The sequence below is a fragment of the Colletotrichum scovillei genome (genome assembly GCF_011075155.1).
Source record: "Colletotrichum scovillei strain TJNH1 chromosome Unknown Contig00010, whole genome shotgun sequence".
Lineage (NCBI taxonomy): Eukaryota > Fungi > Ascomycota > Sordariomycetes > Glomerellales > Glomerellaceae > Colletotrichum > Colletotrichum scovillei.
Window position 1 is genome coordinate 1,340,769 of NW_023336268.1, and position 25,422 is coordinate 1,366,190.

The 25,422-nt window shown below is 53.9% G+C and overlaps 7 protein-coding genes and 1 further gene across 7 annotated transcripts; 6 read left to right on the forward strand and 2 right to left on the reverse strand.

The window, feature by feature from the left end:
* Window positions 1-279: 279 nt before the first annotated feature.
* HER10_EVM0009083 (uncharacterized protein) lies at window positions 280-3,735 on the forward strand (the record flags this gene model as incomplete). Its single annotated transcript, XM_035478582.1, has 6 exons — window positions 280-320; window positions 437-1,970; window positions 2,043-2,500; window positions 2,578-2,833; window positions 2,945-3,382; window positions 3,462-3,735. The coding sequence occupies 6 exons, from the start codon at window positions 280-282 to the stop codon at window positions 3,708-3,710; spliced, it is 2,976 nt and encodes a 991-aa protein (XP_035328315.1). The 3' UTR covers window positions 3,711-3,735.
* A 1,119-nt stretch (window positions 3,736-4,854) lies between these two features.
* Window positions 4,855-6,299, forward strand: HER10_EVM0011636 (TfdA family Taurine catabolism dioxygenase TauD; the record flags this gene model as incomplete). Its single annotated transcript, XM_035481063.1, has 2 exons — window positions 4,855-5,309; window positions 5,409-6,299. Exons 1-2 carry the CDS (start codon window positions 4,992-4,994, stop codon window positions 6,297-6,299), a joined length of 1,209 nt encoding a protein of 402 aa, XP_035328538.1. The 5' UTR covers window positions 4,855-4,991.
* Window positions 6,300-7,269: 970 nt separating this feature from the next.
* HER10_EVM0013189 (1-aminocyclopropane-1-carboxylate deaminase) lies at window positions 7,270-8,536 on the forward strand (the record flags this gene model as incomplete). The annotated part of the gene is made up of 2 exons (XM_035482553.1): window positions 7,270-7,607; window positions 7,684-8,536. The coding sequence occupies exons 1-2, from the start codon at window positions 7,423-7,425 to the stop codon at window positions 8,534-8,536; spliced, it is 1,038 nt and encodes a 345-aa protein (XP_035328680.1). The 5' UTR covers window positions 7,270-7,422.
* Window positions 8,537-9,034: 498 nt separating this feature from the next.
* HER10_EVM0007691 lies at window positions 9,035-9,830 on the forward strand.
* An 840-nt stretch (window positions 9,831-10,670) lies between these two features.
* HER10_EVM0004964 (uncharacterized protein) lies at window positions 10,671-11,385 on the forward strand (the record flags this gene model as incomplete). The annotated part of the gene is made up of 2 exons (XM_035474590.1): window positions 10,671-10,845; window positions 10,988-11,385. 2 exons carry the CDS (start codon window positions 10,671-10,673, stop codon window positions 11,383-11,385), a joined length of 573 nt encoding a protein of 190 aa, XP_035327946.1.
* A 3,958-nt stretch (window positions 11,386-15,343) lies between these two features.
* Window positions 15,344-17,996, reverse strand: HER10_EVM0012471 (uncharacterized protein; the record flags this gene model as incomplete). The annotated part of the gene is made up of 3 exons (XM_035481865.1): window positions 15,344-15,526; window positions 15,615-17,427; window positions 17,947-17,996. The coding sequence occupies 3 exons, from the start codon at window positions 17,994-17,996 to the stop codon at window positions 15,344-15,346; spliced, it is 2,046 nt and encodes a 681-aa protein (XP_035328611.1).
* Window positions 17,997-21,611: 3,615 nt separating this feature from the next.
* Window positions 21,612-22,281, forward strand: HER10_EVM0001807 (uncharacterized protein; the record flags this gene model as incomplete). Its single annotated transcript, XM_035471542.1, has 1 exon — window positions 21,612-22,281. The coding sequence occupies exon 1, from the start codon at window positions 21,937-21,939 to the stop codon at window positions 22,279-22,281; it is 345 nt and encodes a 114-aa protein (XP_035327637.1). The 5' UTR covers window positions 21,612-21,936.
* A 1,035-nt stretch (window positions 22,282-23,316) lies between these two features.
* On the reverse strand, window positions 23,317-24,807 carry HER10_EVM0008549 (uncharacterized protein; the record flags this gene model as incomplete). Its single annotated transcript, XM_035478066.1, has 4 exons — window positions 24,373-24,807; window positions 24,223-24,293; window positions 23,976-24,157; window positions 23,317-23,908 (listed from the first exon to the last, which is right to left on the reverse strand). The coding sequence occupies exons 1-4, from the start codon at window positions 24,608-24,610 to the stop codon at window positions 23,317-23,319; spliced, it is 1,083 nt and encodes a 360-aa protein (XP_035328273.1). The 5' UTR covers window positions 24,611-24,807.
* Window positions 24,808-25,422: the final 615 nt, after the last annotated feature.

Sequence of the window (25,422 nt, forward strand, 5' to 3'; positions counted from 1 at the left end):
TGGTACTTGATAGGATTGGCGTTGGTGAAGTGGGGTTCACTATCTCGGAATCCGGGGTTGAAATATCGGCCTCTACCCCGATGCCGGCACCGCGTCGGAGAAGGTGCGATACTTCAGTTGTATGACTTGCATCTCACCTGCTATCATTATCGCAAACGCCCTCACGGCAGGACCTCGTACCACCCTCCCTATAGACAGTTATCTTTGCATGCAATGCAATTTATCCGAACCTACAAGCGTTAGGGAAACAATTCCAACAACACCAGCTCATCCACAAAAATGACAGTCCCTACCTTGAGGATAGGCGTCGACGTCGGCGGGTGAGTAACGCACCTCTCACCTCGCCTTACCTCACCTCTGCGTTGACAAACTCCACATCACCAACCCCAAACTCCCACCTCCCAACCATCAACTCACTTCTAACAAAAACAAACAGAACAAACACAGATGGCGTCATCCTCGATCCAACCTCCTCCTCCCCTTCCCTCGGCATCCTCGCCACCCAAAAGACCCCAACAACACCCAACCCAAGCACCGGAATCACAACCGCAATCTCCCACATGTTCTCAACCTCCAACATCCCCCCCTCCCGCATCGCAAGCGTCACAATCGGCACAACGCACTTCATCAACGCCGTGATAGAACAAGACGCAACCCGCCTCGCCCCCGTCGCCGTCATCCGCCTTTGTGGTCCTTTCTCCGCAACCATCCCCGCCGGCGTCGACTGGCCTCCCGCCTTGCGCAGAATCATCTGCGCCCACCGCTCTCTCGTCGACGGCGGGTTGGAGATTGACGGGGACTTGATTGCGGAGCTCGATGAAGACGCTGTGCGGCGCGAGGTAGAGGTTATTCGCGCCAAGGGAATCAGAAGTATCGTCGCTGTGGGGATTTTCAGTCCCATTGACGTCGTGTATAGACAGGAGGAGAGGGCGGCGGAGATTATTCATGATATTTACCCCGGAGCTGACGTGGTGATGTCAAAGGATGTGGCGAATATCGGGTTTCTTGAGCGTGAGAACGCGGCTATCCTCAACGCTTCCATCCTTCCTTTCGCCAGACGAACCATTCGCTCCTTCCAGGATGCCGTTACACAGCTAGGGTTGAGATGTCCCGTCTTCGTGACGCAGAACGACGGGACGATTCTGCCGGCTGCGGCGGCGGCGCGGTTGCCCATCAGGACATTCTCCAGCGGACCGACGAATAGCATGCGCGGTGCGGCGTTCCTCACGAGGAACTTGGAGGAAGAGAAGGAGGGGGCGGGCCCGATGATGGTAGTCGATATCGGCGGGACAACGACGGACGTGGGATTATTACTGGCCAACGGGTTCCCCAGACAGGCGGCGGCGTACAGCGAGATCGCCGGAGTACGGACGAACTTTTCCTACCCAGATGTCAAGAGCATCGGGCTCGGAGGCGGATCTATCGTCAAGAAAGACGAGCGCACCGGCGGGATGGTGATTGGGCCACAGAGCGTGGGATATCAAATTCAGACCAGGGCTCTCGTTTTCGGCGGCGATGTCGCGACGGCTACGGATTATACTGTACTCGCAGATCCAGACACCGTTGATATCGGAGACCGGTCTCTCGTCGAAGGTACAAGCGGCCTCGCTGATGACGTACCAGCATTCAAGGCCAAGGTGAAGACGATGCTGGAGCGGATTGTAGACACGATGAAGACTTCGCCCGAGGATATACCCGTCGTTCTTGTCGGCGGAGGCGCGGTTATTGCGCCGGATGAGTTGAAGGGGGCGAGCAGGGTTGTCAAGCCTGCGTGGTCTGAGGTTGCGAATGCAATTGGGGCTGCGACGGCGAGGGTTAGTGGTGTTGTTGACTCGATTGAGAGCACTGAGATGAAGAGCGTGTCCGAGGTTGTGGAGGCTCTGTCGCGGAGGGCTGTTGATCGGGCTGTTGAGAATGGGGCTTTGCGGGAGAGTGTAACTATTGCTGAGGTAGAGAGTTTCCCTTTGCAGGTATGTTTTTTATGACACGACGAGTACCTCATCAGAGGTACGCTTCGGCTGACTGGAGGTTTCCTTCGACAGTACATTGCAAACAAGTCACGAATCATCATCAAAGCCGTAGGAGATTTCGACTTTTCCAGAACAGCATCCCTGGACACAACCACGATCCCAGACGACATCGACAACTACGACGAAGAAATACCTAGACCACCGGCACCGCCTCAAAGCGAGGAAATCCCATCACCGCAACCCTTGGTCTACACAAAAGACTACATTGACGGCTACAAGCCAAAAATCCTCAACCGCCAATGGCATATTTCCGAAACAGACCTTGACTGGATCACAACAGGCTGCTACATTCTCGGCACAGGAGGCGGTGGCTCACCTTATCAACACATGCTCCGCCTCCGCGAAATGATGCGCGCAGGCGCCACGGTCAAGATCATCTCCCCTTACGACCTCAAGGACGATGGTGTTGTGGCCTGCGGCGGCGGGAAGGGGTCGCCACAAGTATCTATCGAGAAGCCGTATGGTGATGAGTGAGTCCTCCCCCTTTCCTCAGTGAAACTATCCGCTAAAGACGGAATATTCGGATTCTAATCCTTGCGGTTTACAGAATCATGGAGTCGCAGAGAGAACTCTACGCATACCTCAAAACGGAGCCAACGGCCGTGATATCCCTCGAGATCGGAGGTGGCAACGGGCTGCAGGGCCTCATCCTCGGCGCCAGTACAAATCTCGATATTCCGACAATCGACGGTGACTGGATGGGCCGCGCGTATCCCATCTCCCACCAGACGACCCCTGTAGTCTTTGAGAAGAAAGCTACGATGATTCCATCGTGTATATCAGATGGAAACGGCAGAATCATGGTACACTATCTTTCTCGCCCTTCATCCTACCCAACACCCTTTTGAACCTACCGGAAGATACGTGTGGAGAAAATGAAAGCCCGCGCTGACTTATATGTAAACTAATGACAGCTCATGACAAAAGCCCGCACAGAACTCGACGCAGAACGCGCCTTCCGCGCCGCCCTCTCGCAGATGGGCTCCCATGTAGGCTGTGCAAAGGGGCCAGTGAGCGGCCGCGATACCAAGTCCTGGGTCGTCGAGAACACCATATCGCTCTCCTGGAGGATTGGTCGAGCCGTAGCGATGGCGCGGTGCACCAATGCCATCGACACAGTCGCCGAGGCTGTTGCTGATGTCGTTGGCGGGAAGGAGTCGGCGAGGGTTCTGTTTAGGGGCAAGATCGTAGGCGTCGAGAGGGTTACGAGGATGGGGCACGCTTATGGAGAGGTTATCATTGAGGGGTATACTGACGGCGGTAGTGGTGGCGATGGAGTTGAGAAGTTTGTTATACCGTTCAAGAATGAGAATATTCTTGCAAAGAGGGTTGATGCCAGTGGGAAGCAAGATGTGAGTCCCGACAACTCCCCATCCCTATCACGAGAGGAAAGTGAAGAGTACGAAACTGACACATCTCGCACTCATACAGATCCTCACAATCGTACCAGACCTAGTCTGCGTCCTCGACGCGCAGAACGGCGAGGCCCTCGGCACGCAAGAGTACCGGTACGGGCTTCTCGTGGTGGTTCTCGGCATCACGGCGTCAGACAAGTGGACGTCCACGGCGCGGGGCATCGAGATTGGCGGGCCGAAGGGGTTCGGAATGGATGGGTTGGAGTATGTGCCTCTTGGGACGTTTACGAAGCCGCGGAGCGTCATTGATGAGTTTGGGGGCTAGTCATGATTGTTCAAGAACTTGGGGGGTCTTGATGTTGCGAGTGATCGAGTATCGTGCCTGGACGATGCGGCTTGTGAAGATGGGTTCATTATGGGTCGAGCTATGTCCTCCTCATCTCCGGTTTCGGGTGGGTGTGAGGTTGATTCTTGGATAAACGTAAGTCGAGAGGTTGTGACATGTACACTGCCGGAAGCCATGTTTACAATAGTGCTCCTTGGCACTTAGATATAACCGCTTAGCAGTAGGATGAATAGACTTCTAGACAAAGCCTCAAGGATCACCAATGCTTGCATGGCTTACTGTTCTTAACAGCGAATTCGGCTCATTGACCGCACATCCAATCTGTAAATCTCTCAGAATCTGCGCGATCCAGCACGTGTGTCATCATGATGGAGGAAAGAATCGACAGGGGTTCGATCGTCGAACCGTTGTAATTCGTGCCGGGGTGTGATAACGCAACTCGAACCAGGGGCCAGCGGAAGATGGTGTGTTGGGGTCGTCTCCAAGTCGTCGGAACTTTCAGCGCCGCACCGTCAAAGTTACCGAAACTCTACCAGGTTGGCGGAGGAGAGGAAGAGGGGGTTGATTGAGAGCCAGTGAACCGCGCCGCCGTTGTCGGTTCCTGCGGGAGCAGCCGGAAACCGAGGGTGTTGAGACCTGACTCCTGATTGTCCAACTCTCTGAGAGAGAATTCCAGAGAAGAGACAATCACGCAATCGAGAGAGAAAATGTCGGTTAAAGAGAAGAGCAAGGGTATGACAGCGGAGCAAGAAAAGTTTGTTTTGGAGAATAGTAACACTGAACAGACACAATGCGTCCCGGTTCCAAGCGGTCGGCAGTCAAAGGACCGGAGGTTTTGGGGCGCGGGGTCCCACGTTGTCGTCCATGTTGATGGAAGTTGAACCCCCGATCGGCGGGCCCCACAGCAGGAGTGTCTCGCGTCATCGGACGGCCATTGCGATATGGGGGGGCCCAAGCACGCAATCTGTTGATGAGAGCTCGACACCATTAACCCGGCCAGACGGTTGTAGCATTGTTACATTGTGCCTGTTCAATTGTGAGTACCTTATACAGCAGATATCAGTGATGTGTAATGAGGGGTAGATCAGATAAAACCTCTCTCTCCCCGTTGCAGAACCTTTTTCCCCTTCTCCAATTTCAGTCTTTGTGATATAAGTCCGTCTCATCTGCCACTTCCCCTCATTTTGAGACCTCATCCAGATACCTCACCTTAACACCTTTTCATTTCTCTCAATTGATACCCCTTGCATCTTCATCACAATGGCCCCAGGTGCGCTCATTGACGAGCCCGTCCAGCCCTCTCAGGGCCCCTGGAAGGGCAAGAACGACGATGCCCCCAGAAACATCTTCCCCGACGGTATCCGCACATCGGGACAGCACAACCCCCTCTACGACGCCCTCAAGCCCTACGCAGAGTTCCCCAAGGAGATCTCAGGGCCGACGGTCTGGCACAAGGAGGAGTTTGAGCAGCAGCCCGAGAAGTGGACGCACCGCTTCACCCCTGAGGAGGTTGAGGAGCTCGGCCGCACCTCCGATGCCTTCATCGCCAGCAACACCCCTCTGACGGGTATCTCCAAGGTACGCCTGACTTTGTTCCTCGAAGGAGAGATGAAGAAATTCACTCGAACGACTTCAACCCGTACCCAGACGACTGTGCACTAACACAACCACCAACAGTCCAACTTCCCCCTTCCAACACTAGGCAAGCGCCTCACCGACCTCCGCAAAGACCTCATCGACGGAAAAGGCTTCGTCCTCTTCAAGGGCTTCCCCGCCAACGAATGGGGCCCGCACAAGACCGCCGTCGGCTACATGGGTCTCGGCACCTACCTCGGCTACTTTGTCTCCCAAAACGGCCGCGGCCACGTCCTAGGCCACGTCAAGGACGTCGGCGACGACCCGACCCAGATCGACAAGGTCCGCATCTACCGCACCACCGCCCGCCAGTTCTTCCACGCCGACGACGGCGACCTCGTCGGCCTCCTCTGCGTCCAGCGCTCCGCCGAGGGCGGCGAGAGCGACCTCGTCAGCATCCACGCCGTCTGGAACGAGCTCCAGCGCTCCCACCCGGACGTCGCCGAGACCCTGACCAAACCCATCTGGTACTTTGACCGCAAGGGCGAAGTCTCCGAGGGCCAGGAGGAGTGGACGCGCCAGCCGGTCTTCTACATCGAGAACGGCGGTCAGCGCCGCGTCTACTGCAAATGGGACCCGTACTACGTCCGCTCGCTGACGCGCTTCTCCGACAAGGGCGTGATCCCGCCGCTGAGCGAGGAGCAGCTGCACGCGCTCAAGACGCTCGAGGATACCTGCCAGAAGCTGGCGCTGCACATGATTCTCGAGGTGGGCGACATCCAGTTCCTGAGCAACGCGCACCTGCTCCACGCGCGGACGGCGTATACGGACCACCCCCACCCGGCGCCGCGCCGGCACTTGTTGCGGTTGTGGCTCTCGACGCCCGAGAGCGAGGGCGGGTGGGTTCTGCCGTTCCCTGATAGCAAGGAGTTGAAGAGGGGCGGTATCCAGGTGAACAACGTGCCTCCGCGCGCGCCGTTGGATGCGGAGTAGAGTTTGTTCTGATGAGGTTGGTTAGCATTTTTTGGGAAAATTGTATTTAGAGCGCTCGTGAGGATGGGAGAAAATATTTGGTGCACCATGTGAGGTGCGACGACGTGGACGTTGCATTACTTCATGAGACTGGCGAAAACCCGCATAGAGATTCTCAGAAGACATGGGTCTGCAAACCTGAATGAAAAAAGTAAAATATGAGAAACAAAATGAGATCGCCATCATGAAGTGAGTCGTCTCCCACTGTAGTGACTGGAGTCGTGACCGCGCATACACATTCACTTTACTAATGTCGTATGTGAGAGACTGAATGGGCAGTTTTCCGGAACGCCCAACCTATCCAGCGGGAAATGGTGTGATTGCTGTGCTGTGAGAGAGATTGTACGTGGAGAGATGAAGGATGAGCGACTGCGGTGCGTCCGGCGAAGTTTGGCGAAGTTTTCCGCGGAATTCGCGTTGCCCGAGTTTCCCGGCAGTTTTCCGTCCACTGATGGCGGGGTTCTTTCATGTCCTGTCACTCACTGCGACCTCGAAGTGACCCCGCCGCGGGGCAGTCGTCTTTATCGCAGGGGAAAGAGGTCCCCTAAACGCCATTGATGGAGGGGCAGCTTCCGTCTCGTTTCTTTCTCACTGCTCGTGGATAGCTTCCCGCGATGTGAGAAACTCATCGTGAGACTGAGTCCAGCTTCACTTGAGCAACTCATCGAAGTTTACCCTGACTTATTTACCACAAACAAGAATATTTTGATAACATTTGTCTTAATCGAACCAAGTAAAGTACACCCAAATCAAGCGCTATCATTATCTCTTATCGCCAAATTGCCCCGCGATCCCGTTGCAGATAGCAGGTGGACCACTGCACCGTCCCCCTTATCCACCCGCCCGCGTTGCGCCCACCCGAGTCAAGCCCGCCTCTTGGCCTCATCCCATCCGACGTCGCTCCTCGTCACATCACATATCCATCGACTCTGTTATTAAAGACGAGCCTTGTCCTCGCGTTCCTTCACAATGTCTCTCTTGTATCGTATTCCTCTCTCAGTATTGCTTCTCTTCGCCACTTGATACCCCTCCCTTTCCAAGTAGACTTATTTACATCACTCAACAACACACCAAAGAACCCAAGATGGCGGCAGTCCTCCCCGAACCTTTTGCGAGCATTCCTCGCGAGAACTTCCTCTTTGGCCCCTCGCCCATCGAGCCCCTCCCCCGCATCTCCGCCGCCCTCGGCGGTAAGGTCAACGTCTACGCCAAGCGTGAGGACTGTAACTCTGGTCTTGCCTACGGCGGTAACAAGACCCGCAAGCTTGAGTGAGTCCTCCTCTTCCTCCTCCTTCACTGCACCATGAAGGCAAGGTATACCCAGAACCAAACTAACACACGCCAGATACCTCGCCTCAGACGCCCTCGCCCAAGGCTGCGACACCCTCGTCTCCATCGGCGGCGTACAATCAAACCACACCCGCCAAGTCACCGCCGTCGCCGCAAAGCTCGGCCTCAAAGCCGCCCTCGTCCAGGAGAAGTGGGTTGACTGGACCGACCCCGTCTACGACAAGGTCGGCAACCTCCAGCTCTCGCGCCTCATGGGCGCCGACGTCCGCCTCGACCCCTCCACCTTTGGCATCGAGCACAAGAACACCCTCGCCAACCTGAAAGAAGAACTCCTCGCCGCCGGACGCAAGCCGTACTACATCCCTGCCGGCGCATCAGACCACCCCCTCGGCGGCCTGGGCTTCGCGCGCTGGGCTTTCGAGGTGCAGGCGCAGGAGAAGGAGCTGGGCGTGTTCTTCGACACGGTTATCGTGTGTGCGGTGACGGGCTCGACCATGGCGGGTATGGTTGCGGGATTCAAGCTCGCGGAGAAGCTGGGCGGAAAGAAGCGCAAGGTCATCGGCATTGACGCCTCTGCGACGGTGAAGCAGACGTTTGACCAGGTGCTGCGCATCGCCAAGAACACGGGCGCCAAGATTGGCCTCGAGGAGGGCGATATCACCGAGGCGGATATCATTCTGGATGACCGGTTCCACGGCGGCGTCTACGGTATTCCCGACCAGGTCACCATTGACGCCATCAAGTTTGGCGCCAGCACGGAGGGTTTCATCACGGACCCCGTGTATGAGGGTAAGAGTTTGGCGGGTATGATGCAGCTCATCAAGAACGAGGAGATTGCTGCGGGTAGCAATGTCTTGTATGCGCACTTGGGTGGCCAGTTGGCGCTCAACGCGTACTCTGGCATGTAAACGGTTCTTTATGTCTAATGATGAAGTTTTTAAAGTTTTGCAGAAAATTACAATACCCTTTCATGTTCAACCTTGGTAGCCATCGTGACTTTTGTTTTAGTGTTTATTCGGAGATGGCAACAAGGATCTTCGAGACCAAGGTTCGTACAAGTCAAGTACCATGCCCTGATGGTCTAGCATCGACCTATCTCCGAATAGAGGGCTAGACTGGTATAAAATGCCGGATGCCGCAACTCTCTCCTAGAGTTGGGCATCGTGAATCGATCGGCAGAAAGAATTGTAGGTGATCACCTGTTCTTCGCTTGGATTTTCGGGCTGAAGAGACTGGGGAGGGAGAGAATTTGTTGTGGATGGCAACTAACATTTCAATCTTCAGAAAAACAACAGCCATTCATCACCGTCTCCACCTCTTCGAGTCTTCGTTACAGAATCAACAATACTTGCTCAACAGCAACGACCACCTTCCATCCTATAGTCGTTCATCCTCATCCGCCGCCAATGTCCGTCATCTGGGATATCGCCTTCCTCTGCAGCCTCGTCATCACCATCGAGATACTGCTCAACTCGCTCATAACGATCAAAACATTCTCTACAAAGAAGCGTGTCCACTATGTCGACGAGCAGTAGCCCCCTCGCCCTGGACCCCTCTGCCCCTGTCCCTGCGAATACCACCGCAGATACGGATACTGATCGAGAGCCTTCGCCCCTTTTCCTCAAGCTACTCAAGATCTACATCATGGTATCTAACCTCTGGATGGCCATCAGGGCTTTCCTCTCAAACAGGGGCATATGGAAGCCGAAACCCGTGGTAGAGAGACACCCCAATTACGAGAAGCTCATGGATCTCGCACAGCGACACGAGTATCTGCAGTGTCATAAAAAGCGGAAGATTGCCACGGAAAACCACCACGGCGATTATTTCCAGCAACGGGTGTTCACCCCCGAGGACGATAGGAAGATGTGGAAGACTCTCTTGCTGCCTACCATCGAGAGTAAAGAGGAGAAGGAGAGGGAGGAGAGGGAGGAGGAGTCAAAGTATCTTGTTGACTTGATTGTTCAGATGCCTGTCCTGGATAGACCTTGCATTGTAGATGAACAAGCCAAGGCTGATGTGCAAGTCGAGGCTGATGAGCAAGTCGAGGCTGATAGATGGCCCCAGGACAACGAGCAAGCTGAGGAACATGAACAAGGCAAGGAAGACGAGCAGGCTAAGCCCGATGAAATTGACTCACACGACTGGACGGTCGAGGGTGTACTTGCGACTGTCGATTATGAGGCACTGGGCTTGCAGTGAGAGGCGACGGAGGATTTGGGAGGCTCACATGCGACGCCACTGTCAAAGACAGGAGAATAAGGTGGCATACACGACATATCCATCTTTTGGAATAGTCTAAGGTACCTTGGTATTCAATCTGAACACTCCTCCTTCCAAGTTCCTACCACAGAGACAATTGAAGGAGAAATGCGCATCCCTCAAGAAAATATCTTCGATATAATGACTCCCAATCATTGTGATGAGAAAAAAGATGCCAGGACTCAGGATGGACAGGATGCTAGACTTGGCATCGAGAAGATCTAATCCAAGTCTGCTGAAAGCATGGATCAAATGCATTGTGGATTCACGATCATCCAAAATTCATCTCAAGTCCCCATCGCACCTGCCTTTGACTTACACAGGGTGAGAGGAGGGCAACTTCCGTCGACCAAGCAACTGTCAACAAAGCGGGAAGGCAGGAAATTTCTCAACTTCACCTTCTCAAAATAATTCACCACCCGGCGACTCTTCAGCCTCACCTTTTGGGCCCACCTTCTTTCACATCCTCCATCCCTCCACCAACTCCCCAACTTGCTATCGCAACTTCTCCCGCCGCACCTCACCATTTACTTTCCCACCCAGCACAACACCTTTTGCGCCAGCTTTGCTACCTTGATCGCCAAACACGGCAAATAGCGAGTCCATCATTTTTTTCCCTTCCAGCATCGTACAGCTATCGGGCCTACCGACATTTTTGCTTTTGCCTTTTGGAATCGCTGAACCCTTCCAGCAGCTTCTGCTCCTCCACAGAGGTAAAAGGCAGATAGTTGAAAGACAAACATGAATCCCGTCATCATTGAAGTAACGACGGCGCCCCCAATGGAGCTCGCAACGGATCCCACGATGGAGCTGGTCGAGTTCAAATGGGGCAGCGGCGGCAGCGGCAGCGTATCATCGTCGTCTTCTGCACCTAAGCCGAAGCGGTCTTGCCTCAAGAACAAATCGACCGACCCGAATCACAAGTACCTTGGCAGTGATTCCCCTGGCTACTTCTGTTTGTTGCTTCCTACCTTATTCCTTAGTTGTCTTTCCCTGCTTTTTCTCTTGTTCACGCCTCATTCACTTTGTACATCCTCACTTTGTTACGCTGCCATGAATTCAAAAGCCGATGACTAATTGCGCTTTCCCTTTCACAGACAAAGGCTCCTGGCACGACGAAATCGGCTTCGTGAAGAAGTACTTTCGCAAATTTCACCACAGGGGACAGATGGCGGCATACAGGGATCGAGTTCACGCAGAGAACGCGGAGGCAGAGCTTGCCAGGAGCAACAACAAAGACACGGACGTCACCATGAGCAATCACACCATCACCAAGCCCACCGTTCGTTTCTCAGAGCCCTCGGAGATAACGTACTACTGCTACGAACCCGAGGAGGCCATGGCCGAGTGTCCTGGCTACATGACGTCCAACAGACGCGCGTGGGCAGAGGTCTCGTTTGAGCCTGGCCACCAGATCAAGCTGGATGCCCGTGTCCGAGTGTGGTATCATTTTCGTAAGCGGAAGAATGAAGTGTTCTACTACGGGGAGGGCTAGCTTTGGAATAATTGCCCGGATTTGTTTTCCTGGTCGGCTTTTGGAGTGGAAGGCGTTTGGGCTACGACGGGATATCTTCTTTTTTGGCCAGGTGGTGTCTGTCTCCTCAGCGAGGAAGCAGCCCTTGGGTTTTGGCGTGATACATACGCGGTGATACCCTTTGCAGATATGAAATGGCTGACTGAAGAAGAATTTTTCAAGTCACTTGCTTTGTGTAAAAGGTTCCATTTTCCCTAGCGTTCGAGGACTCAAGTCCTGCTGCTATATCGACCTTGCGTGAGCTGAACCATCGTGACTGTGGAATAAGGAAGGCATGGAACTATCGAGGTACGTCATGATGATTCACGGAGCGACCAACGACCAGCAACAGAAGGAGCGTACTGCTCCCGCCCCCGTCCTGCCTGCCCCAAGATTGATGGCAAGCCCTCATATACCCCGTCAGTTCCATTCCTGTCACCAACGGTAGCAGGCGCCTCACAGGCCTGTGAGGTCAGGTCAAACTGCCGTTTGGCGGGATGGTCACGGGCGAGCCTGTTCAACTGGCTTAGCCTACGCTAGGGTCTAGGTTCGAATCCCAGCTTGAGCACCAGAGATGTAGCCCCCATTCGCCACCGGGGGGGTGAACTCTTTTGCTTTTTGGTGTTTTGGTAATTTGATTACTTAAATGAGGCGGACGGCTAGCTATGCCAATTGAGATTTAGACTTGTCTCCAGCCACGGAGCGGACAGTGGCGTTGAGAGTAACTTGGTGATCATTGCCAAGGCTGTGTGGCGTTTGGCTCCGAGGCTGTGCCGGTTCAGACCGATCGTGAACATGTACGGTGTGGTGAGACAAGGTTCGTCATGTCTTCCATGCATCCGAGGTGGCGCACCCATTACGATTCTGGGGTAAATAGGCTCATGTATGACATATTACCCCATTTGAGGATACAGCCGCATTCCACGTATCACAAATGAGGCTTTTTCTCGATGGTAGTCACGAGGCAGGACCTCAGCCTTTCTCATGTTCCATCCTCCAGGCGATCTGCCTCTTGTCGGCACAAGGTGGCTCAGTGGCTCAAGGATCACGACATGTGATGATATGTTACCCTTCGTGGTTCTGACTGTTATTGGGTCGTGCTGATGTTGCCTCGTTTGTAGCGCTCGCCCTGTTGCGCGGGTGAAGAGGCTCACGATGCGGGGTATGGCCATCTCCGAATGGTCCAGTCGGATGCATGTAAGGTAGTGAGAGGTGACAGCCTGCTTGCGATCTCTGGGCTGAGAAGTACAAAATCCCTCTATAACATGCCTGCCCCAATTATGTGCTCGGTATCGTGAGGCTATCTCATGTCGGGAGACCTCCATACACGAAGCAAACATACTTCAAAAACGGAACTTGAAGGAAATTCGAGACCTCACTATGGACATAAACGACAAAATGGAACTTCTCGAAGTTCGTCCACTCATCTCATTATCATGCTCATACCCGATGCTCCAACGCCTCACTCGCTCCGCTCGTCCAACACAAAACAGGCATCCTTCTCTCACGACCTGCAAATCTCGCGTCTGCTTGCAACACCAGCAAGAAACAGGTTCACTCCGTTCACCAGCAGAACTGAACTTGAGAAAGCAAATCACCCGACGTGTAGAAGCTCAGAAGACGCTCACAATCACTGACTTACCACCTGAACTCCACCACACCATTATCGACTTTCTCGACCCCATCGACAGTACGTGTCTCGGGTTGACAAGCCGCTACTTCTATGCCCTTCACCGACGACGGCATGGCACTGTCCAGCTCGCCACGAGACGTCCGGGGCCCAATGACCAGCAGTGTGCATGGAGACCGGCATCTGCCATGTCAGTCGTCAAGTCCATCGACGCAACAAAGGCGATGATTGTGACTGACCTCACGGACGATAATACGCTGGCAAATGAACACCCGATATCACATCCACAGCCGCGACCACCCTCCTGCTGCGAAAAGTGTGGACTCGAGCGGTGTGAACTGCAAAGACACATCCGAGACTGGTTCCCTCCAGACCACGAATACTGCACCATCTCTGAGAAGTACGTGACATTAGGCCTTCACAGAGAGAAAGAAGAGTTCTGTCACAGGCGCTCGCCTAGGAATTCCAGCTTGTGTGGGAAACATCATCCACGATCCGTTGCCAAGAAAGTTGCCTGAGGAGCCATAGCGCCGGGTGATATGATTACTGCTCAGCTACCGAAAAGGATGGGGTAAGATATGATCTGGGGGGTATAGGAGATGAGCACCCCTGGTTTACGCAACATTGTGTCGTAAGGAAGATTAATAAAGTTCAGACTCGAAAAGCTTATCTCAACTCACTTGTGAATGAGACGGGGCTCATCCGAGCTTCACCCACTCTCGATTCACCCCTCAAATCAGTTGGATAAGAACTGACTCGGTGTATTCCCCCCTTGGAGCAGCATCTCCCTGCCGCATAGCCGTTGATCGCATGAACTCTCGGTTCGGTTCGTGATGAGTTACAATCCGTCTTCGCAGTTCCCCGATTTCCGCTGAACTTGACCCAAAAAAAACTGTCCTCTGTTCCGAGGTGGTGATGGCTGGTGATGGAGCAGTCTCTTTGTATCTACACCATGGAGTCATGATCAGCAGCTGAGAGGCAGCCGTGGCAGTGAATTTGATTCAACATGGCAAAATAAAAGCAAACTCGAGTAAAGGGTCTTGGGCAATCGCGGCCGAATCGCCAGAGGCCTGAAGTGAGTGCGGGTTAGCAGTCGCCAAGAAGCCGTATTTCTGCCGTTGCTCAAGGCGACACGCGAGTCAACTAGCCTTCCAGTGGCTGCTCACGAGCAAGCCCTCGAAAGTAAGTTGAATTGTCGCGCGGTAGAAGAGCAACTCCAGCTCCAGCATCCGTCACGTTACGTAGGGACGCCAAGACTTTGGAAAAGTTCGAGAAGCAAGCAACGCCACAGGCCAGCAGAGGCCACGAACCCACAGCTTCCCGTGCCCCCCGGAGTTGGAGAAGTGGCAACTCCGGCTCCCCGGATTTATCCCCTCCCTCTATTACCTGGGATTCTAAGCTACTCGCCGAGTCATTGTGTCTTTACACTAATTACCCGATTCGATGCGCAGGCTGCAAAGAACCCGGGGTCGAGCCAATCACGTCGAGTCGGACGGCTGGATCTGGGAGTGATGGACTATGCTTCGCAAGGATACTACGATGTCGCTCGAGACGAGGGGGAGGCGGGAGGCGAGAGGGTGACTGGAAAGTCTATTCCAGTTGCTACGTCTACAGACGCTCTACGAGATGTACTGCCCCAAGACTTCTATTGATAGAGAATCACAGGATAGGCTTGTCGGTTGAGAGTCTAGAGCTCACTTCTCTTCAGCGCATCGAGTCGCGGAGGCGCGACCGAGGCCGACAACAAGTCCCTGTTTCCACTTGTTTCTCCCCACCGGCCAAGTGATCTTCGTTTTGAAGTGGATGTGCTCATTGTATAGAGTGTGGCAATGTAGATCAACTCGAGTCATGGAACCTGTACCGTCAACCTTGTTGATTGACATACCGCTATTTGTTCTTATTGACGTGAACGAACGCGTTGATTATCTGCCCTCCTTGACTTTGAAGTGCGCTGACAAAGAAACCGCTCATAGCTGGAAACAAAGGATTACGAGATGATGAGTTTGAACATGAAGGGCTTGTGGCTTGTGTGATTTTGTTGAGTAAAGTAGAGTAAGGTAAGGTAAATATCTGTTGATGCCAATAGTCATGGCGCCAATGCAACACTTTGACCCAGAACGGTCGTTTTTTCTCGAGCATGTTTCCGCGCCAGCGAGTAGACACGACACAAATGTCCATAGTTTTGGGCCAAGTAGGGTCTTCTAAAATTTTCATCCTCGTCGCTATGATCGAAGCAGGGCAGTCCACGCTCATGGTAATAATATGCAAAGAAGAAGAGAAGTGAATAAAAAGAAGGGGGCAGGGAGGATTTTATCGCGCTTTGCCCTCTCGGACCGGCAGCAAACACGAACATGAACTCTTTTCAAGCTCATGACTCGTCCCCCTTTCACTGCTCCCTCCCCGAAAACTCGTAGCCCTCCATCCAGCCAGCAAGCTGATCCAATTCACAGCTGCCGCAGCGGAGCAGCAGACGTTGGGTGTACGGTACCTGTACTGTGACGGCTGCCGACGATGATTTATCCTTTTTATCGTCCGTCTGGACCAAATCCGCAAACCGGGCGTCGGTAAGGTAGTCCTTGACGCGCATCTCCTCGGCCGGCAACGAAAACAGGCTGGCGTTCTGCCTCGTCACCTCCTCGATGCTAACGTTGTGTTCCCGCTCAATCATCCGCTTGCCAATGTAGTGCAGCTCGTGTCCCTCGCCCAGCGTCACGGGCTCCCGCCTTCCCATGGCGAGTTCCCACGCAATGAGCCACGCCTGGTACCGTATATCGAGCCAGCGGCACTTCACGATCACAAACTCGACGAGGGAGAGGAAACTCGGTTTAAAGTCGAATTGGAAATCGTCCGGCGACTCGGGCGGCACGTCGGGGCAGCTATCGAGGATCAACCGCGCGAGCACGACGATGCGCGCGAAATTCTCCTTGAAGCAGTCGTACACAGACTCGTCGTGGGACCGGCAGACGCTGATGCAGATCTTGGCCGCCTGGTACTTCATCTCCGTCTCGGCGCAGATGAGACCCTGGTGTTTCGGCAGGGGACGGTCGCCGTCGGCGTCTTTGCGGGGGTTCTCGACAAAGGCGAGGAAGGCGGCGTGCCAGCGGTCGAGCGAGGCGCAGATGTGCTTTTGCTCCTCGGACATGACGGGACCCTTTGAGGCGAGGCGGGAGTCGGTCTGCGACCCGGGGTCGGCGGAGCGGATGTAGCGGATGGCGTCGAGGAGGATCGGGTCGACGGCGCGTTTGGGGAGGTAGATGCTGCTGCTCTTGTCAAAAGGGCCGAGGTTGTACCTGGATCCCAGCCCGCCGAGGCTTCCTGCACCGCCGCCGCCGGTGCCGCCGCCGTGTTGGAGGTTGAGTGAGGGGAGGCCCGGTTTGTCGTAGTAGCAGAGCTGGATGATGCTGAGGCGGTGGAATTTCGGGACGATTTCGTCGAGCGTGTCTTGTTCCAGCTCGTCGTAGTCTACGTTGTTGAGGATGTTGATGCCGCTGGCGAGGTGCTGCATGGCGGCGTCGAAGCTCTTGCGGAGGAATTCCGTGGCGATGAAGAGGATGCAGCAGGAGAGGACGACGTCCACGTCGTTTGGTTGCGCCATGTCGTCGTCGGGGTCGTCGCCACCGGCTTGGCTTTGGGGTGATGTGAAAGGGTTCGTCGGCGTGAGGGTGTCTTGCCGGTCTGGTTCTGCGAGCTCTGGTATGCTCGAGATGCCTGGCGTCATAGCCGCCGGGGATTGGATTGCTGATGACGGTCCGGCGGAGGACAGGCTCGGGGATGAACGGTTGCTGGGTGATCCGAAGGACCTGCTACTTTCGTTTCGTATCGTCGTCGTCGTCGTCGAAGTCGTCCTAGTGGTGCCAGCTGTTCCCAACGTCGTCTGAACATCCTCAAACCCCCTTTCCGGCGCGACCTTGTTCGCCATCAACCGCAACGCCTTGCCATAATGCTCGTCGGCCTGCGGATTCCCTCTCCCTCCATCGGCAGTCGTTGCCGTCGCCGCTGTCGTCGTCGCCGTCTTTATCGTCGCTCCTTGGATCGAGTTACTCGGGGGTCCTCGCTGCGGGAAAAGACTGCCAATGGCAGCCATGGCATGCCTCACGGCGGGCTCCGACTTACTCAGGCGCGGCACGAGGTCGGACCAGAACTTGTTTTCAAAGTTCTGCGGCAAGTTGGGGGCGACGTCCCGGGCAAAGTACTCCACGGTGGCCTGGTCCGATTCGAATTCCCAGCCCGCCCTGGCCTGCGCGAGCGCGTCTCTCAGCCTCGTGGTGCGCGAGCGGGCGCGGGCGATGGCCCGGTTGCTGGGGACGACGACGGCGTAGCCCTCGCATTTGCGGCCGGTGCTGGTGCAGCGCGCGCACGCCGGTTTTGCTTCATCGCACTTTACCTTGCGTGACCTGTTTGAATGGGAGAAGAGAGAGAAGTAAGAATGGCGGAAACGACTGAACGACGGAGGGAGGGAGGCGTGTTCCTTTTTCTTCTTGAGGACGGGATTGTGAATGTGGGAACGGAGACGGAGACGGAGGGTGAGGCCCGGTGGCCGCTTGGTCACACACGCACATCACACACTCTCACATACAACACATTCTACAACGCGCGCACACGGTGCGGCACACCTTACACACACCACATATACATGTATACCACCGTACATACGCAGCCGGAGACGGGGCTGTTCGTCCGGCCTCGTCTCGGCAGCCGGCCCCGGTTGAAAACCGCAGCCCCGGAGACAATCCGGAGACCATCCGGAAGTCATCCGACTTTTTGAGGGATATAACACGTTCCGCCCGAGGCTGGGATTTCGGGCTGAAGCCAAGGCAGCGCCGCGCAGCAGCCACCCTCCAGATCGCCGATCAAGAAAGAAAAAGTCAAAGTAAAAAAAAAAGAGGAAATACAGTATGAGAAAAGAAACTCACTTGCAAGTTAAACAGCCTGTGCGAACCTTTGGTTGGCCCTTCCGTGTCATTATGCCTGTTCCGCTCTGCTCTGCTCTGGTCTGGACTCTACCGTCCCGCGTGTGCTTGCTCCAGCTGGCAAGCGGGAAGGTTGAGAAGGTAAAAAAAAAACCCGGACCCAGGTCCGAGTACCCGCACAAAGCACGTTCGACAGCGCGGCAAATGCGTGCGGGATTTGGGTGTGTGTGTGTGTGTGTGTGTGTGCGTGTGGTGCAGGAAGTTTCCGAAGACCCGGAGGCTGCGGCTGCGGCTGGGGGGCTGGCGGGAAAAAAGAGGAGGAGGAGGAGAACGGGAGGCAAGGCTACTCTCTTCTGAAAGATCTAGAAGGAAAAGGGGATAAGGAACAGAAAGAAAACCAAGAGAGCAGCAAAGTTGTTGCGTTTCAAGTTTCGGAGGGGCAGAAAATCAGCCGCGCCGATGAGGCCAGGCAGACTAGACGCAAGATGCAGGTCGCGAGGACGCAACTGGCCGAGGCTGAAGGATGAGTGAGATTGGTTCGTGTCTGTCTTGTCTGTCTCTCTCTATAGGCTACTTGCTTAGTTTTTCCTTCTCCTCTGCCTCTTTCTTGTTCTCCTCCTCGTTCTTCTTCTTCTCTTTTTGTCTGCCCGCCCCCTTCCCCTCCGCCCTCCGGCCCCTCTCCCCCTCGACTAAAAGGTGACTGAGCAGCAAATTCCTGCCTGCGGCACTGCCTGGTCTGGCATGGTCTGGTTTCTTACCTACCTAGGTAATTCTGGTTCTGCTTCTGCTTCACCGTTCTGCTTCCTACGCGCAAGGCACAGGCACAGGCACAGGCACAGGCACAGGCGCAGGCGCAGTGCGCGGCGTGGGTGGGCGGCGCGGGTTGCGGTGTCACTCTTGTTCCCCTGTCTCTCCCTGCGTCCAGTTGACTACCTACAAAGTATTCTTTTTTGGCTCTTCTCTGCTTGTGATTTGTCCTCAATTTGGGTCAAATTTGGGTGTCAAATTTGGGGGCCGCTGCGGCCACCACCGCCGCACCACCAACAAGATGCGTTTCTTTACCAAATTGAATTCTTCGGGCTTCTCCCCTCCCCTGCACAGCTGCAGTTGTCACCTGAGGAGGACCTGGTACGCCTGTGCTTCCTATGGCCGATCCAACACGGCGCTAATTTTTTTGGTCACTTGGACTTGGCGTCGAGAAGACAAGGGGGAGGGGGGAAGGGGGGCGTGTAGTGTACCGTCGGGTGTTGATGACATTGATGACCCAAGAAGGGAATGCGAGCGCGGCTGTGCCATGTTCAAGTTGTGTCTGTTGGACGGGGGTGGGATGATGATGATTATGCAAAAAGGACTTTTGTTCATAATTACCTCTTGTGCCTCTTACTGTGCCGTGTTTCTACGGATACCTCTTTTTCATTGTCTTCTCACTCTCTCTGCTCATCTAAGTTATAGAGAGAGTCAAGTACAGACACCCGAGTCTTGACATTGACACTTTGGGGGGAACCGAATACCTCCGCCCGTTGCCGTCCGCCTAACAAATCAGACGATTTGATTGTCACGAGCTAAATTGTTAGGGCTCGGATAATGACATGAGCAACTAGCGTCTCTGGATTCGTCTGGATTCTAGGCCCTGTCAATGGCTCATGCTTCATGGTGTCAGGCTTCAGCTACGTCTGACAGCTGACCAATGAAACGTTTCTAAACCGAGACAATGGAAAAAGGAGATGAATGCAGAAACAATGCTCGCATTCTGCGCAACCAACCCTGGCCCCCCCGTCCACCCGTCCACCGGTGCGTTGCGGCGTTGGGCGGCGATGCCTGTGCCGGCGAGCTATTTCGCGAAGACACCACGTTTCCGAACACCAAAACATGCCTAAACTCATGGTCCATAGATGATGGGAGGGGGCTTCAGGCTTGTCAGGGAAGAGGGGAGACTGGGAGACTAGGTAGGAGGGGCCGCCAAATGCGACGGATCATCGGCAGATGACTTCCCAAGCGCCTCCCTTGTGAAACATTTGTCGAAATATCGTTTCTTCTCTGACAGAGAAACTGCCGTAAACCTGGCATGTCTTGTCTAGTCTCGGGTGACACCGTGACTAGCTAAAGATGATCCGCCATACTCAACACACAGTAGGGGGAAAACGGCCTTAGGAACTTGATAGAATGGGATCAGCATTGGGGAATGTTTCACTCCAATCAAAAGAATTGATCCAATAAGCTCAATCATAGACATTCGCACCAGCTGTGAAAACAAGAGACAAGGGTTGGTTTTTGTGCCTGTAGCCCATAGATATAGCGTACCTCGCAAGCTGCGCGCTTCTCCCCTCCAAAATAGGAGTGCTCCGTAAGAAACCACATGAAAAAAAAAAACCTAAGCTAAATCCGCCGATCTGAGCTTCAATCGCCGACTCACACACACCCCAAAATAGTCCATTCCTCGCGATTCCCATCTTCTCAAAATACTTGACACACTGGGGACCATTGGTCTGTGTCTTTCGGTTGACCCGAGTGGTGTCGGTGTCGGAAATTGGTAAATGAAATGGCTGGTGAGCCGAGGCAACTTCGCACTTTGATGAATAAGATCCCAGCAGCCGGTTTAGTCTGCCCAGGCAGGCGAATTACGAGAGAGAGAAACTCGAGCAAAGGCCACCTTTGCATCCCGATTAATTTCCAAAAAACCAAAACAAAGGAGAAACCATTTCCCACGGTCGAATCCTGATTCCTTCCGCAAGAAATCCGTCAGCTCGTAACTGCGTAAGCACACTGATGGATTGTGCTGCACTGCAAGTGTACAAGCCATCAAAGAGGGAGTTGGAAGAAATGCAATTTGTCAACATGCCGAAGCCACAAGCGTCACTATGTTTGAGACAATTCCAGATATCATTTACCGACCGGTCTAACGCCAAAGATGGCTTGGCACGGGTATTGAGAAAACCCAAAGGTACATATAGACACAACCCCTTGCTGTCTCTGGATTGCCGGCGGGATATCCAGATTTTTGTTACTAGACGTTAGAGCCTAGACGTCGCAAGTCGTTACCGCGATATTCGCCGCCCGCTACCCTCCAGAACACTTCAAAGATAGTCCACAATTTCGAAGCGATGCTCAACAATCAAAAATCCAAGACCCGCCTTGCTAGCTCAATCGGTAGAGCGTGAGACTCTTAATCTCAAGGTTGCGGGTTCGACCCCCGCGTGAGGCTCAAATCCTCACCGCGATTGACCAAGTCATTCTTCGGGCATTTCTTTTAATGTTTTTGATCATTTTTATCGAAATTGACAGAGTCTCGAGCACTTTGGTTTGACTTTCGACCTTACGCTTTTGGCTCTCCTGCGTTGACGGCTTTTGACTTATGCACACGCCACTCGTCTGAACTAAAGTTGGGAAAACTCTAAGTTGGCCTTGAACTTAGAACCAAACGGGTATCGAACTATCGATACAATGATTGGTCCCCTCGCACGACGCCCATCCATCTCATCTAGATAACCCGAAAACGGCTTACATACCGGGAGGTTTAGATGCATGCCGTCGAATGGCCAAGTCGGAGTCTGCAAGAATGATGGAGTCAAAGCGCTCGCTGGAAACTTCTCTCCGTGGTATGCAAAGAAGTCTCTCATTGAAACTGCGTTTTCTTCAACGTGCCTAAACTGCTTTCTTTAAGCGACACATGCTCTTCCCCGCGTCACAATGGCTCGAGAGGACCTCACGAAGCTTTCGTCGTCCACCTTCCCCGTCATGGTCGTCTAGAGTGATGGCTATCGGGTCAAAGAAGCCTAGGCGTCTCTTTGCCTTGAACATGGACGAAGATGGGTGAACATGGAAGCTCAGGGTTTCCCATTCCGTTGAGAGATCTAGAAGAGACTCCATCGACATAGTACCTAAACTCCTTGCTCAAATATTGACTATTTTAGTTCACTCCATAACTACCAAGCTCTCCATGACTGATTTACTTCAGCCCCGAACCAACGACATGAACCACGAACCACGAAAGCCATGCCGATACCCAGACTCCTCTACCTGCCGCCAGAAGTGCTCCTAGAGATGTGTGAACACCTAGCAGCACCGATGCAAGACGCATGCTCGAGGCACTTGTACTGGTCTCTTTTCCCCGGCCACAGCAGCATCGCCTTCCGAAGAACAAAGCTGGCCAACGTCCTCGCATGCGGTGTACCCCTTGCTCGACTGATGCGGACCTGCAGAGCCATGCACTCGATGGCGGGCCACGAGATCTACTCTTGCTACTACGACATCCTACGCGAAGCACTCTTCCCAGACCTTTGTCTTTTGTTAAACATTCCGGTTCCTGCACGCTTTGTTCGTCGTTTCCGATTACCTTGAACGTTGACAGAGGGAAAGAAGGACATCTCTGCCGCTCTGGCAGGCCTGGATATCGCGAACAAGTCAGGCATGTGCGTAGATGTTCAGAACGACGGTACTCCAGGCATGGATTGGTCGGATGAATAGCCTCGGTACAGAACGAATCATGAACGCCGCAGACCGCATCGTTATCCCTTTCCCCAAGAACTGGAACAATTGTCGTTTACCTTGGAATGCGGACCGCAAGACTACATGTCTGTCCGAATGTGCTGCTCACCTTCTCCTCGACTAAGGTACTTCTCCAGTTAGACTAGCCTCAACGTCAATCTAACCCGACCTCAGAAATTCGCCCTTCAACCTTTGAAGGCCAACGAAACCGGACATAGCTTTTATACCAGAACTAAACACCTCACCACCTGTCTCGGCTCTATCGAGAACCGGAGCTCGCCAAACTAGAACTACACTCAGCAGCCTTCTTGCCCGTTCACGACTTGTTCTCCTTTCGAATCCCAATGGGTGTTCACCTCGAGCAACTCCGTCACCTCTACGTCCTGCTCTGCGGACCGCTTGCAAAAACACCTGTCGATCTCAGGGTGGAGAAATCACTGCGGGGGGATTACTGTCAACAGCCTTGGCGAGCTGAAACCCGAGAACCTGGAGAGCTTGACCGTCACGCGCTTGAAAGACTGTTTCGGCGAGCGACCCCTGACAGACTTGTGCCGCGAGCTGAAGTCTGAGCGGTTCAAGAACTTGGACGACGTTGAGATCCTGCACTACGCCATCGAGGAAGATACACGGTACAATACAGCGCGCAGCCTCTTGAAGCTATTCAGGTGGGAGATCCGCAAAGAAGTGTGTAGTTGATTGTTCGAAAGGAAGCTCTCCAGGGCCACTGATACTCGGATTGTTCATCCACGCGCAGCACCGTACTTATCCATAGGCGCTCGATGATCTTCATGGACTCGTTGAGAGCTTTTTGCAATTAAGAAATATTAGACCTTGATTAGACCTGAACTGTGTCAAGCCTAGGGTGGTGATACCATCATGCTCTGCTCTTCATGAATGACTTGAATGCGTATGCTCATGAATCTCCACCGACTTATTCCCCGAAGCCGTCCCCCTCGACTCAAACATCGTCAACCCATGCTCCTCAATATCATCCTCCCGCCCCAGCCCCGTGCCCAGCGACCGATGCTTCCTCCTCTTCATCCCCGAGCTCCCAATCGTCTGAATCGAACTATGCACTTTGGGCGTCTGATCCTTACCACCACCCGTAAACAACCTTCGCAGCGTCGGCGCACACCCGCACACAATCGCCAGATTCGCCTCTAGCGCGGTCCACACCCAGATATTGAACCCGTCCCACGTGAGATCGTACGAGGGATCCTCCACATACAAGACCTCGACGCGGATGACCCAGTACGTGCGCATGATGCCCGCGAGCACGACAACGGTGCCGAGGCCGAAGAGGATGATGAGACTGATGCGCTGGGTTAGGGGCATCTGGAGGCGGAAGAGGGTCGGCATCGGGAGGAGGTAGACGGCGATGTCGGTGAGGACGTTTGTGATGCCTTGGCCTGCCAGGGGCGGCCATTCGGGAATGCAGTTTCCCCAATCGGCGAAGAGGGTCCAGTAGTGCCATATCGGCCTGTAGTTGGGGTGTCTGTCAGTCTTTCTGATATCTGGTAGGGTCCAGGGTGAGAGTGTTTGCTTACATGCATTGGGTCCAGAGCACAATGAGAAAGACCCAGACAAGGGTGAAGACGAGGCCGCCAGTCACCCAAGTAAGCCGTTGGAACCACGTTCCCGGTGCCGCAAGTCTAAGGTAGCTGGCAAGAATCGAGAGCTTGGACAACCCGGAGGCGAAGAGGAAGAGGGTCTGCGCGGCCATGGAGATCTACCATGCATTCACCGTTAGAGTTACGCCTCTGGAGTTAAGATCGCACCGAAAGGAAAACGTACCTGTCGACTTTGCTTGATCAGTGACAGTGGAACATCCCACACATGTAGGTTCCAACCGTATAATTCAGTGGCTAATCGCAAAGTGTTAGCATCAAGGTTCCTGTTGCCGGTACCAATACATTCCGCGGCTCCAGTTGGAGGGGCCCATACCGAGAATGACGCAAATCGTGACACCGATGCAGAATATCATGCCAGCGACCATAAGCCAGTCATCCCACCATGTCTGTCGAATCTTGACAATCCTGATGTACATCCGCAGGCAGAGGCATATCAAGGCGATGCCTAAGAAAACCATCTCGATGATGAGCAGCCCCGGCCCCCGGTTCTCCGGGTTGATATAATTTGGCCGCGGCCAATGGATGAGCACATCGATGGGCGGGATCCTCATCTTGAAAGAATCTCCGTTTCTGTCTCGGGCGTTTCCTGGCGATTCTGGATATCGTGGTCGAGAGACATAGGCAAAAGGCCTCGAAACCTTCCCCTCGGCCGTAAGTCTTGAGAGCGCCGTTGAAGATCAGTCGACGATTAGTAGTCCAAAGGTTATTACATGGGAAGTGGCCATGGCTGATACTATTAAACCTCCCCTCGCCAAGCAAACACGCAGCGCTATCCTTCATTGTCACATCGCTTGGAGAAATGTTTTTTCTCTCTTCTCAGGGGCACACCATTCAACTTGTCAGCGTAATAACGCTACGGAGCGGCTCCGCGAAAAAAGGTGTCAAAGAAACAGTGTGTCTCAGACAGCCGGATGCATCTTCGACAAGGCGCGACGGGATCAGCACTAGGCAGTCCGAACCATGTGTTTTGGGTCGACGCCACACATGGGGCGTCACGCAATCCTCCAGAAAACTCGAAGATCATGCAATCATAAGGGGGACTAGCTCTCGATGTGACGCCCAGTCTTGCCAGCCTAGGTTGTGCTTAGACCACATCTAGAAATCTAGAATTTCGCGGCCGCATTCGACCCTCCCACATCGCAAAAGAATGACTACAAGGCGGCCGCTGGGCGTCGACCCGGACAAATGGCACGCTTCAATCTTTCTTTCTAACCGGCGGGGCTAGCCTCGAAGGCTTCTTGAACTTGCTTCTCTTGACTTGGTTCCAAAACATTGGGATAAAGCAGCTCGTCCTTTGCTCGTTGTGTACGTAATGGGGATGGCTTTCTCAATCAACTTGTTGATGTCCAGGTGCTTCCATATC